This window comes from Dermacentor variabilis, chromosome 1 (genome assembly GCF_050947875.1).
Source record: "Dermacentor variabilis isolate Ectoservices chromosome 1, ASM5094787v1, whole genome shotgun sequence".
Taxonomy (NCBI): domain Eukaryota; kingdom Metazoa; phylum Arthropoda; class Arachnida; order Ixodida; family Ixodidae; genus Dermacentor; species Dermacentor variabilis.
The window spans coordinates 17,456,789-17,472,188 of record NC_134568.1 but is presented as its reverse complement, the minus strand read 5'-3'; the positions used below and the strand labels follow the sequence as shown (position 1 = coordinate 17,472,188).

Below are 15,400 nucleotides of genomic sequence, written 5' to 3'. Positions count from 1 at the left end.
CAGCTAAAATTCAGGACAGCATGAAAGACAAAGATGGTTTGGCTAAAATAAGAAGTGATGATGAAAAGTGATGAACACTACCTCTGCAAGAAGGTGGTTGAGATTAATTTCCATTGTAAAAACAAATCATACATGCCTCACAAGACACTTTTGAGGGATACCATGAAGCCAGTAAGGTGATGAAAGAATGGGTAAACGGTAGGGCAAAGTGAAAGGGAAAGTGAAACTCGCAAAAATGAAGGAAGCACAATACTTTTTGAGAGAGATAAACAAAAGAAGTAAACAACAGATGTATGCACAGGATTCCTAATTCTTCAGTTGAACTAATCAAGAATGTAAATGAATCAGATAGCAAATTCTTTGACAACGAAACAGAACATCATTCTATTTTTGCATATTGTGCCAGTTTCTGTCTACTTTGGCCTGGTGTACTTCTACCTAAACATGTCCTGAATGACTTTGGCACACTTTATGAAACATACCTCAAACTGAAGGCATGCAAAGTAGACAGTTGCCATGCATGCAGCTGGCCAACCAAGGAGAGCTGAACCTTTTAGCAGGGTAAGATGAAGCTTCAGCTTGGAGCCAACTCCAATTTCTTTATTCAAAGTACACATAAAATGAAATGCTCTCATGAGACAACCACTGGACCAATTTCAATTAATTTTTTTTATTTGATGGAGAAAGTTCAATTCTCGGACATTAGTAAGCACAATTCTAATTTAAGACGTTACATATTTTAGAAAAATTGCCAAAAATCTATAAGTTTATAAAAAACTGAAGCACAAAGTAGTATACAAATCCATGACTTCATCAAAAACAGAAATCACAGTTCAGTAAACTGCATCTGTTAGGGCATTCAAAGTGGACAAATTTGACATATGAATTTACAGCTTATCTGTAATTACAAAAGACATTTATGAGGGTTCTGCAAAAGTCCTACTCACAAATTAGTTTTATACTATTTTATAGCGATGTATATACATCAATCTTGTCTTCTTTAGATCTATTAGCAGGTACAGTTTACAGAATTGCAATATCATTTTTTTATTGCTGAGTTACATAATGGTGAACTTGATCCTTGAGTTTCTTTATATTTTTCAATTTACAATAACTTTCCTAAAAGAACTGACATCATAAATTGAAAATATATTTTTAACAGTACTAAATCTTAACATCTTTTAAATGAAAAAATCTAATCAATACCGGTGCAGTTGTTGTTGAGAAAAACGATTGCTCCATTCTCACATATTTAGACAAGAGCTCCTGAGCTAAAACTTCCTCTGAACTGCAAGTTGCTATTGTTACTTCCATCGATGTCAAGTGAGAATGCCGTTTCAGAGAACGTTCACCACTCACTCTCGGGAATGTTCTGTCATTCTGCCAGCAGTTCCAGCCCAGTTTTTGGAAAGCCACAATGCTTTAAGACACTCAAATCAGTGCACATCTAACACAGCAGGAGGCCCAAAAGGTCAGGGAGTAAAATGAATGTAGTGGTCGAACAAAATTTCAGTAAACAAATATTATGCATTCATTACATCGCTATCACTGTTCGCTTTGGTTTTGCAGAAAATCTCAGTTAGCTGCTGTTGTCTCTCTTGACAGTCAAGGTGACTTGCATGCTTCTTCATATTAAAGTGAGCCGCCCTCAATCCTTAAACAGGCACATTATTTTTGTTGCTCAGAATCATGAAGCAGTTTTAAGTGGCGCCAAAGAGGGTGGCAATAAAGTGAGAGAAATGCCGGACAATGACAGTTGCAAAGAAACACAATATCATTTGGCAAACAAAGTGCAGTCGACCTCAGTTCAAGTTGTTAGGAGATATAACTCTGATGTCACGCACTTAGTGCATTCTCGCCTATTCGTAATGATAGCCTGACAGTGGTCAAAATATGGAATGACCATGTGACAAGCAAGCATATGTGCACACAGCAACACAATGTCAAGCTTTGTTAGCCACTTATCTTTGGCGAATGCAATATTTCGGAATTCTCAATATTCAAACACTCCCCATTAGAGCCCACAATAACAGTCGGCGAGTGTAGCATTATCAGTGAGCCATACTTGGTAAAATGACGTCCTTATTTTTTCAAAGGAGCCTCTTTCTGATCATTTATATTTTTGTTTGTTTCCTTCAACAGTGTGTGAGGAAATCCAAACAGTGCTAGAATGAATGCAAGTTATGCAGAAAGTAGTCAAACCTCGTTATAGTTAAGTCACATCCAACATGAAAATATCTTTATTGTATCCAATACAGTCGGATCTCGCTAATTCGAACTCAAAGGGGCCAAAAAATTCATTTCGAATTAAATGGCGTTCGAATTAATGGAAGCTCACTGAATGGAGGACTTATCTGCAGAGCTGCATTAGGCGGCAAATGTGCATTGAGCTAACACGAGTGACAAGTTATGGAAGTGCAGCTTCGCGGCAGCACAACACATGCCATGAAGCCACACTTTTCAGCAAAAATTTTGCTGCTGTGAAGCCACACCTCAAAAGCAAGATTCCCACTTAACTCGCACCCAGCTTTACTGTTAACTTCCTTAATTTTGGGTGCGGGTTATACATGCCAAAATACAGTACTCGCAACAGGAGACAGGGCCAGCAGCCAGCGCACAGTCCCACTGCTAAGTCAGAGGCGCCGCCATGTCAGTTGACGTGCTGCTAAGAGCATGGTCAGTGGTGTGACAGGTTCAAGTTAACCGATGCTAATGCTTACACATTTGAGTTATGAGGTATTTTTGCACATTGAAATACAGTCAACGACTGAATTTTCGGACGCCCAAATTTTCGGACATGCCTGATATTTCGGACGTCTTCGCGGCACCGACACGAGCCCCATAGAATCAATGTATAAGGACATCCGAAGTTTTGAACGCTCGAACCCCCCGCCATCCAATTTTCCGGACTTTTTGAAGCGATGGAAGGTCCTTTGGCTCCTCGCGTAGCGCCCTTGCGAAGGAAATCGACTTGCAGTCGAAGCATATCACCGCTTTGAACCACAACTAGCAGAATCTAGCCGTCACACACCAATTTGGTCTGGCCACGCTGGCTATTTTCATCGCCGCACTTCCGCCTCTGGCGGAGTTTCCGGAGCGGCACCACTTCGTTTGTTTGCGCAGGCCACGTTTTGGCTAGCGTGGTGTGTGGTTGTGCTGTTGTGTTCTGCGACGTAGGCCTAGGTGCTTCGACGCTCGTCAGCGAACTCCACTGTTCAACTTGAGGACTTCGCTTGCCTTCAATGGCCCCCACTCCGTCTTCGTCGTCCTCGCCAGTGGCATCGAAGCGCGGAAAGCAGTACCGTCGGTTAACGATGAAGAAGAAAGCCGCCATTATTAAAAGTCGTGAGCGGCCGATCGCAGGCTGACGTGAGCAAGGAGTTCAGCATTTCTAAGCAAACAGTGTCGGATTTCCTCAAGAACAAGGGCAAGATCTTGGAAGCAGCCGAAAAACCATCTGGGGTGCGATCGGAGATGGTTGTTCGGCGCGTTCGTTCGGTTACCGGCGCGCGCGATTGGCCTACTCCGCGCCGACGTCGCCAGCCGCGGGGCGCCGCCCCGTTTTTGGCGACGTCAAAATGACGACACGCTCCTGTCAATCATCCGCCCACCGAGCATTTCGTCCGAACGCGACGGGAGTTGAGAAGTTTGGAGCGATCATACGGCTTCGCATGGCGCGTCTGGTGGATTGGATTGGATCCAACAGGCGGCCTTTTCGGCTGCGGAATGGCAGGTTTGAATCCAATTCATAGTTTAATTCTAGAAAATGGCGCTTCCGTTGGAAACTTAGGTTGTTGCGCTGGCTTTTCTAGAGGAAGCAGGAGAGCGGGTGGCGGTGCGAAACGCGTTTGAAGAGATGGCAGAAAGTGAATTCCGGCGTCGTTTTTGTTTCTCGAAACAAATAATTCGTTGGTTGTACAGAGAAATCGACAAGATCATCGGTGCCAGCGAGCCACTGGGATGTTGTCGCTGCCTCTTGAAAAGTGCGCCACTCTTCCCGTCGTTTTTTTTTTTCTTTTTCCTTCTCGCTGTGCGCGACACCACCTAGGGACGACGCAAAGAACCTAATAGGTATAAATTGCAGTAGTCACACGTACTACTGTTTGAAAACGTGTTTGGGCTTGAGAAGAAAAAAATACATTTCTTTAGATAAAGATTTAATTCACTTGGAAGACGAGAAACATTTGGTTTTGTAGTACACTGTTTGCAAGCAGACGACAAACGACGCAAGTAAACTTCCGGGGAGGTCACCGCTTTCTGATTGGCTGCTCTCTCCGCCCCGCTGTCACAAATTTTGCATACTGCAACTCTGTGACGTTGCAGCAACTGAACAGAACGCGTATCGAACAAAATATCTCCGATCGCGCCCCCGGTGTCCAAAAAAAGAATGCGAGCCAAGGTGTTCATCCAAAGCTTGAGGAAGCTCTCATCGTGTGGCTTATACCCCTGTCACACGGCAAATCTAATGTCCTTTCCAACAAATGACATTTGTTGCGATTAATGTCATTATCACAGCACGCTGTCACACGGCGAAAACTAATGTCATTTGAAAATGATGACAATGATGATAGTAAAAAAGAAAGACACGTCTCAAACCCACTTTTGTCCAATAATTATTTTCCGATATGCTAAATTCCACTAGAATATGTGATCGTTGCTTTCAAACTGTAGCGTTCGATCACTAACTTGTCGACATTGCCAACGAAGTCGAGTCGAGCCAAGCCAAGCCAAAGCTAAGGCAAGCAACAGGGCGAAGAGAATGACAGGCGCATCCGCTACATCTGCTAAAGTGGTACGAGAAGGGCAGTTGCATGTCATCGCCGTTCTGATGTGCATGCGGGCTTCTAATATCCTCATTCTTGGCGCGTGCCACACGAAAACACGCGCACGCTTTTACGCCAAGTCAATTGAAGCGGCCGCGGCCGATGCTCCGGTGCAAACTAACACGACTGCTGCAGCGAAAGCTAAAGACTGCTGTCTGGTCACTGGATTGAGAGTAGTCTTCTGCATTTACGCACGTGATGGACTTCAATGTCGTTAAAGCAATAATTAGGTAATAAAATGGATAGAATAATAGTGATTTTTTGTTAAAACAAGAAAGAAGCATGTACTGTTTGCGAAACACTGGTAAACTCGTGGTGTCGAGGATACACATTCAGTTCCAAACGAATGCGAATGAGTTTGGCGAACTCATTCCTTGGTAAATGTCATTTTCGAAAATGTCCTTACGTTTTACCGTGTGACACCAAACAAATGGCATTATCAGCGAATGTCATTCGTTGTAAATGACATTAGATTTGCCGTGTGACAGGGGTATTAATTCGATGATAGCAAAGCGGTTGCCGGTCTCGGGCTGCATCTTGAAAGAAAAAGCAGAAACTCTCGCGGTTCAAATGGACATTGAGGATTTTAAATTTAGTGATGGATGGTTGAGGAACGTTAAACATATGAATGACCTCAAGTTCAAGATGTGCAGTGAGAGCGGCGCCGTCGACAGTGCAGTTATTGAGCAGTACCGCAACGGAAAACTTCAGTCTTTGTTGCAGCAGTTCTCTGCTGACAAAGTTTTCAACTGCGACGAAACTGGTTTGTTTTATAAGATGTTGCAAGAAAGAACGCTCGCTTTTACTGGTGACCCATGCCATGGTGGCAAGCACAGTAAAGAACGGCTGACCGTTCTCGTCGGCAGCAACATGTCTGGCAGTGAGAAGCTTCCCTTGTTAGTAATCGGGAAGTCAAAGAACCCGAGGTGCTTTAAAGGGGCAACGCTGCCAGTGTTGTACGAAGCCAACAAAAAGGCATGGGTGACTCAGCAGTTGTTCGAAAGTTACGTCTGCAGGTAGGACAGGAAGTTTGAGCTTCAGAACAGACGTGTCGTGGTCTTCATTGACAACTGCGCCACTCATGGTCACATCAAGAATTTGAAGGCTGTCCAGCTGGAATTCATGCCACCCGACACGACTGCAGTCCTCCAACCAATGGACCAAGGCGTCATCCGCAATCTGAAACTTTTTTACCGTTCGCGGGTACTAAACCGCATGGTGCTGTGTGCGGAAAACGGCAAAGGCTACAATGTTGATCTTCGGTCTGCTGTTGGAATGCTTGCGGACGCATGGAAGGCAGTGAGGCAAGACACGATCCGCAACTGTTTTCGCCACGCGGGCTTCATACTCGCCACAGAGGAACCAGACTTGCCTGAAAGCAACAACACTATTGACGTGTGCCCGCCTATGGACGACGTGATCAACGACCTCCGCTCTGCTGGGGTTTCCATACCCACAGAAATAACTTTTTAACAGTTTGCTGACGCTGACAACGAGCTCGACTTCTGCGCAGAACTGACTGACGTGGAAATAGTCCGTCAGGTTGCGGGGGATTCGGAAGACTCCGATGTTGAAAATGAGGAGCCAATGCCTGCGCCGCCTACAAGCGCCGAGTTGACGCGAGCACTGTTGACTCTTTCATCGGTATACAGTGCTGACATGACCCTTGCTCAGATCGAGGCGAATATGATCGCATGCAACCGGAACGCCATCCAAACAACAATCGGCAAGTTCTTCAAGCCACTGCAGCAATAACACCGGCTGCCCGACGATGCATATGTATATAATAAACCGGCAGTCTGCTGCATAGAGAGTTTTTGAACGCCTCTTTTTATAGCCACTTCACTGATGCTTTGGCAGGGTTTCGGAAGCCTGGCACTTTGCCCTTTACCTCTAGATCCGAAAAAAAAAAAAAAAAAAAGGTGCGTTTTTTTGCATGCATTCATTTTTTCGGACTGCCTGAATTTTTGGATGTTTTTACGTTCCCTAGAGGGTCCAAAAAATCGGTCGTTGACTGTACACATAATTTTGACAGGACCACAATATCAGTTTGAATAAACCGGAAGTCCACATCAAGTGGGTTCGAATTAATGAGGTTCTACTGTATTCGGTTAAGCCTCAACATAACGAACTTCAATATAACAAAATTCTCGATATAATGAAGTACTTAGCTTCTTATAACTTGTCAATAGAACACCATGTATTTAGAATCTCAATATAATGAAGTGCGCTTACATGCAATTTCAATATAATGAAATTTCACTTCCACTGTGAAAAGAATACCGACACAATGAATGGAAACTTCTGCAGACTCAGATGGTCAAATGGTTGAATTATAAGCGGCTGCTTGCGAACGCACCTCTCAAGCGCACCACATGACCAAGAGCAACCGTCGAAGTGGAGCAGTGTCACATTCTGTCACTGTGTGCTGTATGCGTTCGAAGCAAGTCAAAGCCTGAGAATATGAGCAAAGAAGGGTGGTGGCTTGATGAGCACCATCTTTCTGTGTAAGCAAGGGGGAAAGGGGGGAGGGGAGCGAGCTCACATGATGCAATCAAGCGTGCGGGTCTCCTTTTCTAGCCTGGCTGTGGCTTCGCATGGCTGTCAGCGTGGTTAAGCGTATACACAGACTGCATGCCCTATTTGAGAGGTAATCTGCCGCGTGCGCAAAGAGCGGGCATGCTGAGATGGTGTGGCATCATGTGCACTGTCTTCCCGAGCGTTTAGTACTGGAGGTGTAATCCCGAGTTTCGGAGACTCGTTAAAGCAAGAGGCAGATGAAGCATTTGCTCCCCACTGCTGGCACTTTTCATGATAGTGTTGTCCCACTGCGGGCGACACTCTCAGCCACGGAAGTGGAGTGGACATGAAAGCACAGCTAGCTTCATTTCGTACTACCGATGTGAAAATATCGTTGACAAAACATGAAACTATCTTTCATCACCAGCTCTCAAATTTAATCATATGAATTCTATTCTCATTTGAAATTTGCTTTTTTTCAATTGCCTGATAATTCAGAAAATTTTGCGGCGCCTTCCACGTAAGAAAAATCTATCAGCGTCTGTACTTATTTGCATAAACAGCCAAACTTCAGTAACAAAATTTTAATATAATAAAGCAAATTGCCAATTTTGTCAACTTTGTTATAGTGAGGTTTAACTGTATTAGCGAAAAAAATGTTGCTTTCAGGTCTATGCGAAAGAAACACAAGTACGATGGCCTGGCAAAGGGGGTCCTGCAGTTTTTGATGGCCCGTCAGCGTTCAGTGCAACACGGAAACAATACATTTCATGCTATTTGCATGGTCACTAATACGCAATCGTGTGATCGGTCATGTGAACGACCGATATTTCGGACAGCCACCAGCTCTACATTCGATTATCCGGACTTCATCCGTGGCTGTAGCCTACACCGACTCTGCCGCCATTATCTCCACTGGCAACCTCGACAAGACATCAAGTATTGCCTTGGAGATATGCAACATCAAGTATGCAGCATCATTACACATTCAAGTATGCAAAATCATTACACATTAGACAGTAATCCTTGAGGCCTTGCCTTGGTTTCAGCACGACACCTCATATTTAACTGCAAATGCAGACTTTGGAGGCTTTGCTCGAATTATAGGTCGCATCAACACTACAATCATCACTTGTTATTCCGGCAACTCCAAGCATGGCCTGCTCTCACCATTCTGTTTGTTGAGTTTGCCTTTCGGACAGCGTTCCGCTATTCTGTGCTTGTTTGTTTATAGTTTGCGTTCCAGGCAGTGCTTTGCTGGCTCCAAGAAGTTTTTCTCGTAAACTTATCAACAGGCCGCTCCAAATGGCACCAACAGGGCCCTTGCAGTCCGACTCGGAATGAGTCTGAGTCTTGAGTCACAGTCCAAATGACTCCACAACTGAAGAGCCTGAACCTGCCACCTACCACAATGTGCTCAAGTGCGGACATCTTTGATGACTTGCTAGGCCGCAGTGTGCCGATTTCTGCTGCCATTATATTTGAAGACTTTGGAGACGTCGACAGCGCGGCATTGTTGTGTGCCGAACTAAACAATGACGAAGTAATTGAGGAAGTTCTCCCACAGTGAAACAGCGACTCTAACTCGGATGATGGTGATGATGATGACGATGATGTGCCGTGTGCTCCGGAGCCTTCACATGCAGACTCGAGCCATTGCAGTCCTTGCATCGGCATACAGCGACAGCACAAGACTAGCAGAAATAGAGGCATACCTGGCTTCACGTAAGCGGAAGTGCATGCAGCAACGAATCGACCACTTATTCCTTGCTTAAAACGTAAATAAAATGACCTTTTTTGGATACACTCATTTTTTTGGACATTCAATAGTTCGGACTTATTTATGTTCCCCATGGAGTCCGAATTATCAGTCATCGACTGTATTTCCAGTCCCCTTCAAGTTCAATGTATCCAGAATCGACTGTATGGAGTCATTGTGAATCAAATTTTGTTTCACTATAACCACTACTGTAGCAAATCCTGCATTTTTGATTTCGTTGCAGCAGGAGAATACTCCACTGAAATAAAGCAAGGCCAACTGAATTTTCTATTTACTTCATAGTATTCATGTTCATTTTATCAAGGTTCAACTATCATGAATAAATAAAATTAATTCCAGGAATGTTATTGCCGCCTGTACACACTTCGTGACACTCCAATTTGAACGAGTCTTCAAGAATATTTTTTTAGTCCTCCATGGCCTTTTCAAGACATTAAAGTATGTTGGAGGCAAAACAGAATTGATGAAAATAATTATCCTCTAACATTTTCTTTTAAAAACATAACAAATGCCACACAAGGTTTGTTTAAAATATCGTTAGAAATAAAAAAGTTCATCTCAATCCCCTCACCCTTTCCAACTACAGCATGTAGTACAGAAGTGACATTCACAGACCTTAAAATATTGCTGCACTTTCTCCTGGAAGAAGCGTGAATTGCTTGCCAGTTGCTCTCGCAGCCAAGAAATGTGTTCATTCACCTTGAGTGATCTGATAGGGTCACCCCCATGGTTCCATATGCCAACTGTTGCCTGCAACAAAGAAAGACGGGCAAGAGCAAAGTTACACAAACAACAGCTTTGAAAACAGTTATTGGGAATCACATACTTACAGCAAACAACTCATACTCAATAAATTTTGTGCAAAGAGTAACTCAAAATGTATCAGCACAGATTTTTCATAATTTGTGCAATCGCGCTTCTTTATCATATCAAGCTTCAGGGTGTAGCCGTGATTTTACTTCAGAAAGGTTCCAATGTACTGCCTACATCTAACACATTCATACAGTCAGTATCAAAACATTGTTGTGTTAGTTCTATTTGTTGTTCTGTTTGGCAGCCACAATAAATCGGGAAGGCCGGTTGAGTTGTTGCCCACCATAAACAAGCCCCTCCAGGCAGTGATGATGCAGCTCCAAGTCCACAAGCTGCAACAGACTGCAGTTGAAGTACTGGTTGAGGGGTCAAGTACTTAAGAACATAAAATGCTGTTTCATGCACACAAAATATGCCAACCTGGCTTTGTAGTGAGTACTAGGTACATACCTGCCAACCTGTGAACTTTAACATTTCTAGAAAATCCGCAAACATGACAAGAGAAAGGGGGGGGGGGGGATAGCACTCACTTTTTTCTTTCAGTTTGCCCCAAGCGAACACCTTTTGTGGGATACGTACTTTATTAAAGGGGTCCTGAACCACTTTTTATCGAAGTGGAGAAACATTTGAAGTGAAAACAGGCAGTTTCAGAAATACTTTGCCGCAATAAAGTACTTCAATGTGTTCAGCAAAAGCGGAGTTATTGGCAATCAAACACGGCCTCTGCTGTGATCCCATTCCTTCTTCAATGCTTTGCACCACGGTGCAGTGGGGCGTGCCCCACAACGCTCAGACTTCTAAATGTCACCGTGGTGCGCAGTTCAAATTTCATTTTGGATGTTGAGACACCTTAACTTTCGCCTTTGGTGCCTACGATGCGCTAAACATAAGCCAAATGCAGTTGTCCTCAGCAAGCCGCCGTGCGCTTAGCCAGTGGAAGTAGCCGACGGCAGCTTGATGTCAGCTATCGGTCGATAGCAGCCGTCTAAGGGAATGACGAAATAGTGCATCTAGACGAGAGTGAGAACAGGGCCTTCTGTTGAAAAAAGAGCATTTGAGAGAAAGGCGACTTTGCAATCTGCTTGTAAGCTCCACGCACCACGTATGACAGCAGACTTGGCTGAGATGTTCACAGCAGCGTATGCTACCTGTGGACTATTTTATTTCACCAAGCCCGAGGGGTGGTGCAGGGCCCTTTTAATGATCATATAACTTTAGATGCAGCAAGCAAACATCAGCAAATTTAGAACAGCGAAGACTGAAAAGCAACACGTTTTCAGATCCCATTGACATTTTCAGCAACTATGGTGTTGCCGATTTCGCCTGCTTAATTAAGGAACTTTTCTGAATAAGCTTGCTTGAAACATATACACTCTTGTTTACATGGCACTTTGCTCTGCCACAAGAGGGTGTAACAGATACCATTACAATTTCTTTTTTGCATACACTGTTTAGCACACACTGTTCCAAGAGCTCAAACATTTTCGCAAACAGAACTTAATTTTTGTATAACTTAACACCACATTCATGAAATTGCAGAATGAGCCCAAATTCATAAACTTTATGAAAAATTTTGGAAAGTTGGCAGGTCTGGTACTGGCTATGCAAGCTTATTTGCACAGTTGCCTTCTTTGGGCAGCAAACACTGTTTTGAACACACTTTCTAATTCCTGGACTGGAAATTTTAATTTCTATGTCCCGCTTTGTATAACTTGTTCAAACTTGTTTGAACAAGCACAGTGGCATAGCTTTAGCACCTTAAGTCTCAGATTTAACTAAACCACATTATCGCAGTCTCAAAGTCAGCAGGTGCTAATGGAACCACGAAGTATACATTGAAACCAAGTAGTTTAAGACACATAACTGCCTTTTGACAAACATGGGCTAATAAAAAGCAGAAGAAAGGCTTACATAATTCAGGAGCAAGCCAAAGTTGGATGTCTGATGTTTCAAACTCAGCTCTACAGAGTGAAGGGCAGCATCAATGCGTTCCTGAGGGAATCCAGTGCTGTTCAAGAAAAAAAAGAGGACACACAACAGAGGGTTACAATGAAGCCTTCAAACACAAAGTGCATCTAGAACAAGATAACATAATGCCATTTTTTTTTAGACAATATGAGAACTACATTTAAGAAGTATGAAAAGTCTGCCAACCACTGCAGAGTGTGAGGCTGCCTACATGCATGTGTCGAAATAGTCAACATTCAGTTTACTTATTCATTTTATGCTTGTAGCTACCCAGTTAGAAATAAAAAAAAGAGATGTATTACAGTCATCAAGCTTTCGTGACATGAACGAGGGGTGGGAAACCCATGAATAACTGCTATGAGCTGTCAGCCTTGCTGGCTAAATGTTTCCCCCCTAAAAATAGCTGCACCAAAACTCTTAAGGTTTGATAAATTACAGTATTTGCCCACTAATTCTGAGGTCTTTGCTACAATAACTGAAACACGTTGTTTCTGCCAATTACAGAAGCAAAGAAGTTAAACGTGGAATGTAAACATATTTATAAAATTTTGATCTTGCACATATACTTATTATCTTGCATGTATAGCACTTATTAAGGTTAACTGGTACTTACAGAAGACATCTTAGACTCCGACATCTATTTCAAGGATTAACGCATCTGAAGGTTTTATATCTAAGAATTCCACAAACAAGTTGTATGCAACTACTTTGCAGGCAGCTTGCTGCATAACTGCAGTACAGTACGTTTGCTACAGTACAGTACGTTTCGACATTAAGTTGTAGTTCGGCATTTATTTGGCAAATTTTATGAAGAAGCAGGGAAACTTTCAAGTGGAACCTTTCTGTGATGTATATTTGGCATGAAGGCACCCAGAGGCATTGCATTACATGATGCCCGAGCTGTAATCCTGACTACACTCAAACCTTGTTATAGCAAAGTCACATCTGACACGACAATACAGTACCTTCGTTACATACAATATCTGCTACGAGCATATACAGTAGAACCTCACTGATACGTTCCTTAGAGGGAAAATCAGACATCCACCCGTTCGTAGCAATTTTCCCTTTATTCATTACTTCTCTCCACCTTGCAGGTTTCCGCAGAACTACTATGTCTGATACGTTCCTTGTTCATACTTTTTCCCAATTATAACATTGATGAAGCCCCGTCGCAGCAAAGGGCTCAACACACCCCTTTAGAACTCCCTTTGATACTTTATCAATCCTGCAACATTCCCACATATGTTGCAACTTTGGCGCATAACTACAAGAGAAATGTCAAGGGTACCACTAAAACATGTCAACTGCACTAGAAACCCTAGTTGCGCACTTCTGACCATTACCAACACATGCATTCAATCCGCCACGATCTTGTCAGGTGTGGCCTTGGCAGAAATTTCTGAAATTTTTGACACCTTACATCGTGCCATTCGATATTCAGACTCCACCTCAATCACGTGCCAATTTGGCCACAAAGTCAAGCAGAAATAGCAATATTTTGGTTTTAGTAAGTCACCAGCATGGCCGTCAGCCAGGCTGCTGGCAGCTCCTCGAAACCATAACTAGTGAAACCTAGTCAATCCAGTAGTTATTGACCGCGCCCACACCGCAGGATAAGTCAAGCCACTAAGTGTGGATCATTAAGGCTGCATCATCAGTAAGGCTAAGTGTAAGGCTACATCAGCTGCATTAGCAATTTGTTGTACGAGTTCTGGGCATCCAGTGTTTGTTAATTTATGAGTGAAATATAGCAACACGGTTTCGGGCAACTTCTTCAAGCAGTTTGAAGTACAGCATACTCTACTCTCAATGTCTGTACCAATGAGCGTGGCGATTAAGTGAGGGAAGCGCCGGACAATGACTGTTGCTAAGAAACCTGAAATCATTTGGCTGTCACAGCTCAGTTGGCTTCTGTAATGTCATGGAATAAAGATTCAGTGAATACATTAAATGTACCTTCGTCTATCTGTAGCGACAGCATGGCAATGGTCGAAATACAGACTGACCAGGTTGCAGGCAAGCATATATGCACGCAGCGATGTGTTCGACAAACTTAAGCCGTATTCTTGAATGATCAGTTTCGAAAATAGTACTTCCACTTTTGTAGCACCAGATGTGTTGACAGGTGACTGCAATCTTGGCAGTGTGGTTGACAAGACAACCTGCTTGGCACTGTGACAGGAATTCTGTCGCTCGTAAATGACAATATGTATGGCACCAGTCACACAAAAGTGAAGGTACCCCTGATAGTGATAATCTGAGAATATGATGCACCTTTTTCGGCCACTTGGAGAATAAGATGGCCCCGTCGAGCCCAGATTATTGGTCAGCAACTGTATTTAGAGGCTGAGCTGTGCATAGGCCTTTGTTTTAGTATTTAACAACATGCTCAACTGATTTTAACAGCACATCCACATAACACATTTCCCAGCTACAGTAGAACCTTGTTGATACGATCCCATTTCATACAATTTCCCGGTGCAAATGTTCGCGATTGAGAACAATAACAATTCTACAATACAGCTATGCTTCTTTTTTACTGGTTGAGACGGTCCCATAAAAACACAACCTTTCTGCACCAACGTTCAGTACATCACCAAACAGCAATCGTATAATACATTTTCCAGCCACTAAATCCTATAAGAGCAAGAAAAGGTGCGAGGTGTTAGGGATAGGGATAGGGGGATGAGTGATAGGGAGCACTAGGCACTCGCCATGGCAGCTTCCTTGCAGCACTCACCAGCCTATGTCACATAAAAATGCTGGTAAGCACATGGTTCACTCTTCTGGCACCAGAATATCTCCTCACGGATCGTCGCACGTTGCATTCACAGCTGTCGCTGCCAGCTCTATAGTAATAAACATCTTCACCTATCTGTTTAACAGTGTGTGAGGCATAGTGCCATTGGGAGCGTAATGCATGTCTTTAATAGGCGATTACACAAACACAGTGCGGTTCCCTGCTGCAGGCAGCACAAAGCAAGCGTGATGTTTTGCTCTCGTGTTATCGCATTCCGGTGCAGCTTAACAGCTTGATTTCCTTGTGCTATCCCATCACCAACTTAAAGCACTATGAAAATAACAATGCGGATGCCAGCCCGCTCAGGCTCCACCAGCTCGGGGCGCATCGGCACCTCCTGCTGCAATGATTCGTGCAACATTTTGGATTGACGTAGTAGTTCTTGCGGAAACCCACAAGGTGGAGAGAAGTAATGAATAAAGGGAAAATCAGACATCCACGCGTTCGTAGCAATTGCTACAAAGGAAACCCATACGGGTTCCTCGAAGGAAAAGCCTCATAGTTGAAGAAAAATTCGTCCTGGTCCGGCACTCGAACCCGGGACCACCGCCTTTCCGGGGCAGCCGCTCTACCATCTGAGCTAACCAGGCGGCTAGCAGATGGCAGGGCGAAGCTCGCCCTGCCATCTGCTAGCCGCCTGGTTAGCTCAGATGGTAGAGCGGCTGCCCCGGAAAGGCGGTGGTCCCGGGTTCG

At 43.7% G+C, this 15,400-nt stretch overlaps 1 protein-coding gene across 2 annotated transcripts in view; it reads right to left on the bottom strand.

The window, feature by feature from the left end:
* LOC142575630 (presequence protease, mitochondrial) overlaps positions 1-15,400 on the bottom strand; it is a 157,467-nt gene that overhangs the window by 102,094 nt on the left and 39,973 nt on the right. For both annotated transcript variants that reach the window (XM_075685150.1, XM_075685158.1), the window contains exons 12-13: positions 11,848-11,944; positions 9,739-9,873 (exon numbers count right to left, since the gene is read on the bottom strand). In XM_075685150.1, the coding sequence (XP_075541265.1) occupies positions 9,739-9,873; positions 11,848-11,944 (232 nt within the window). The remainder of the gene's footprint in view (positions 1-9,738; positions 9,874-11,847; positions 11,945-15,400) is intronic.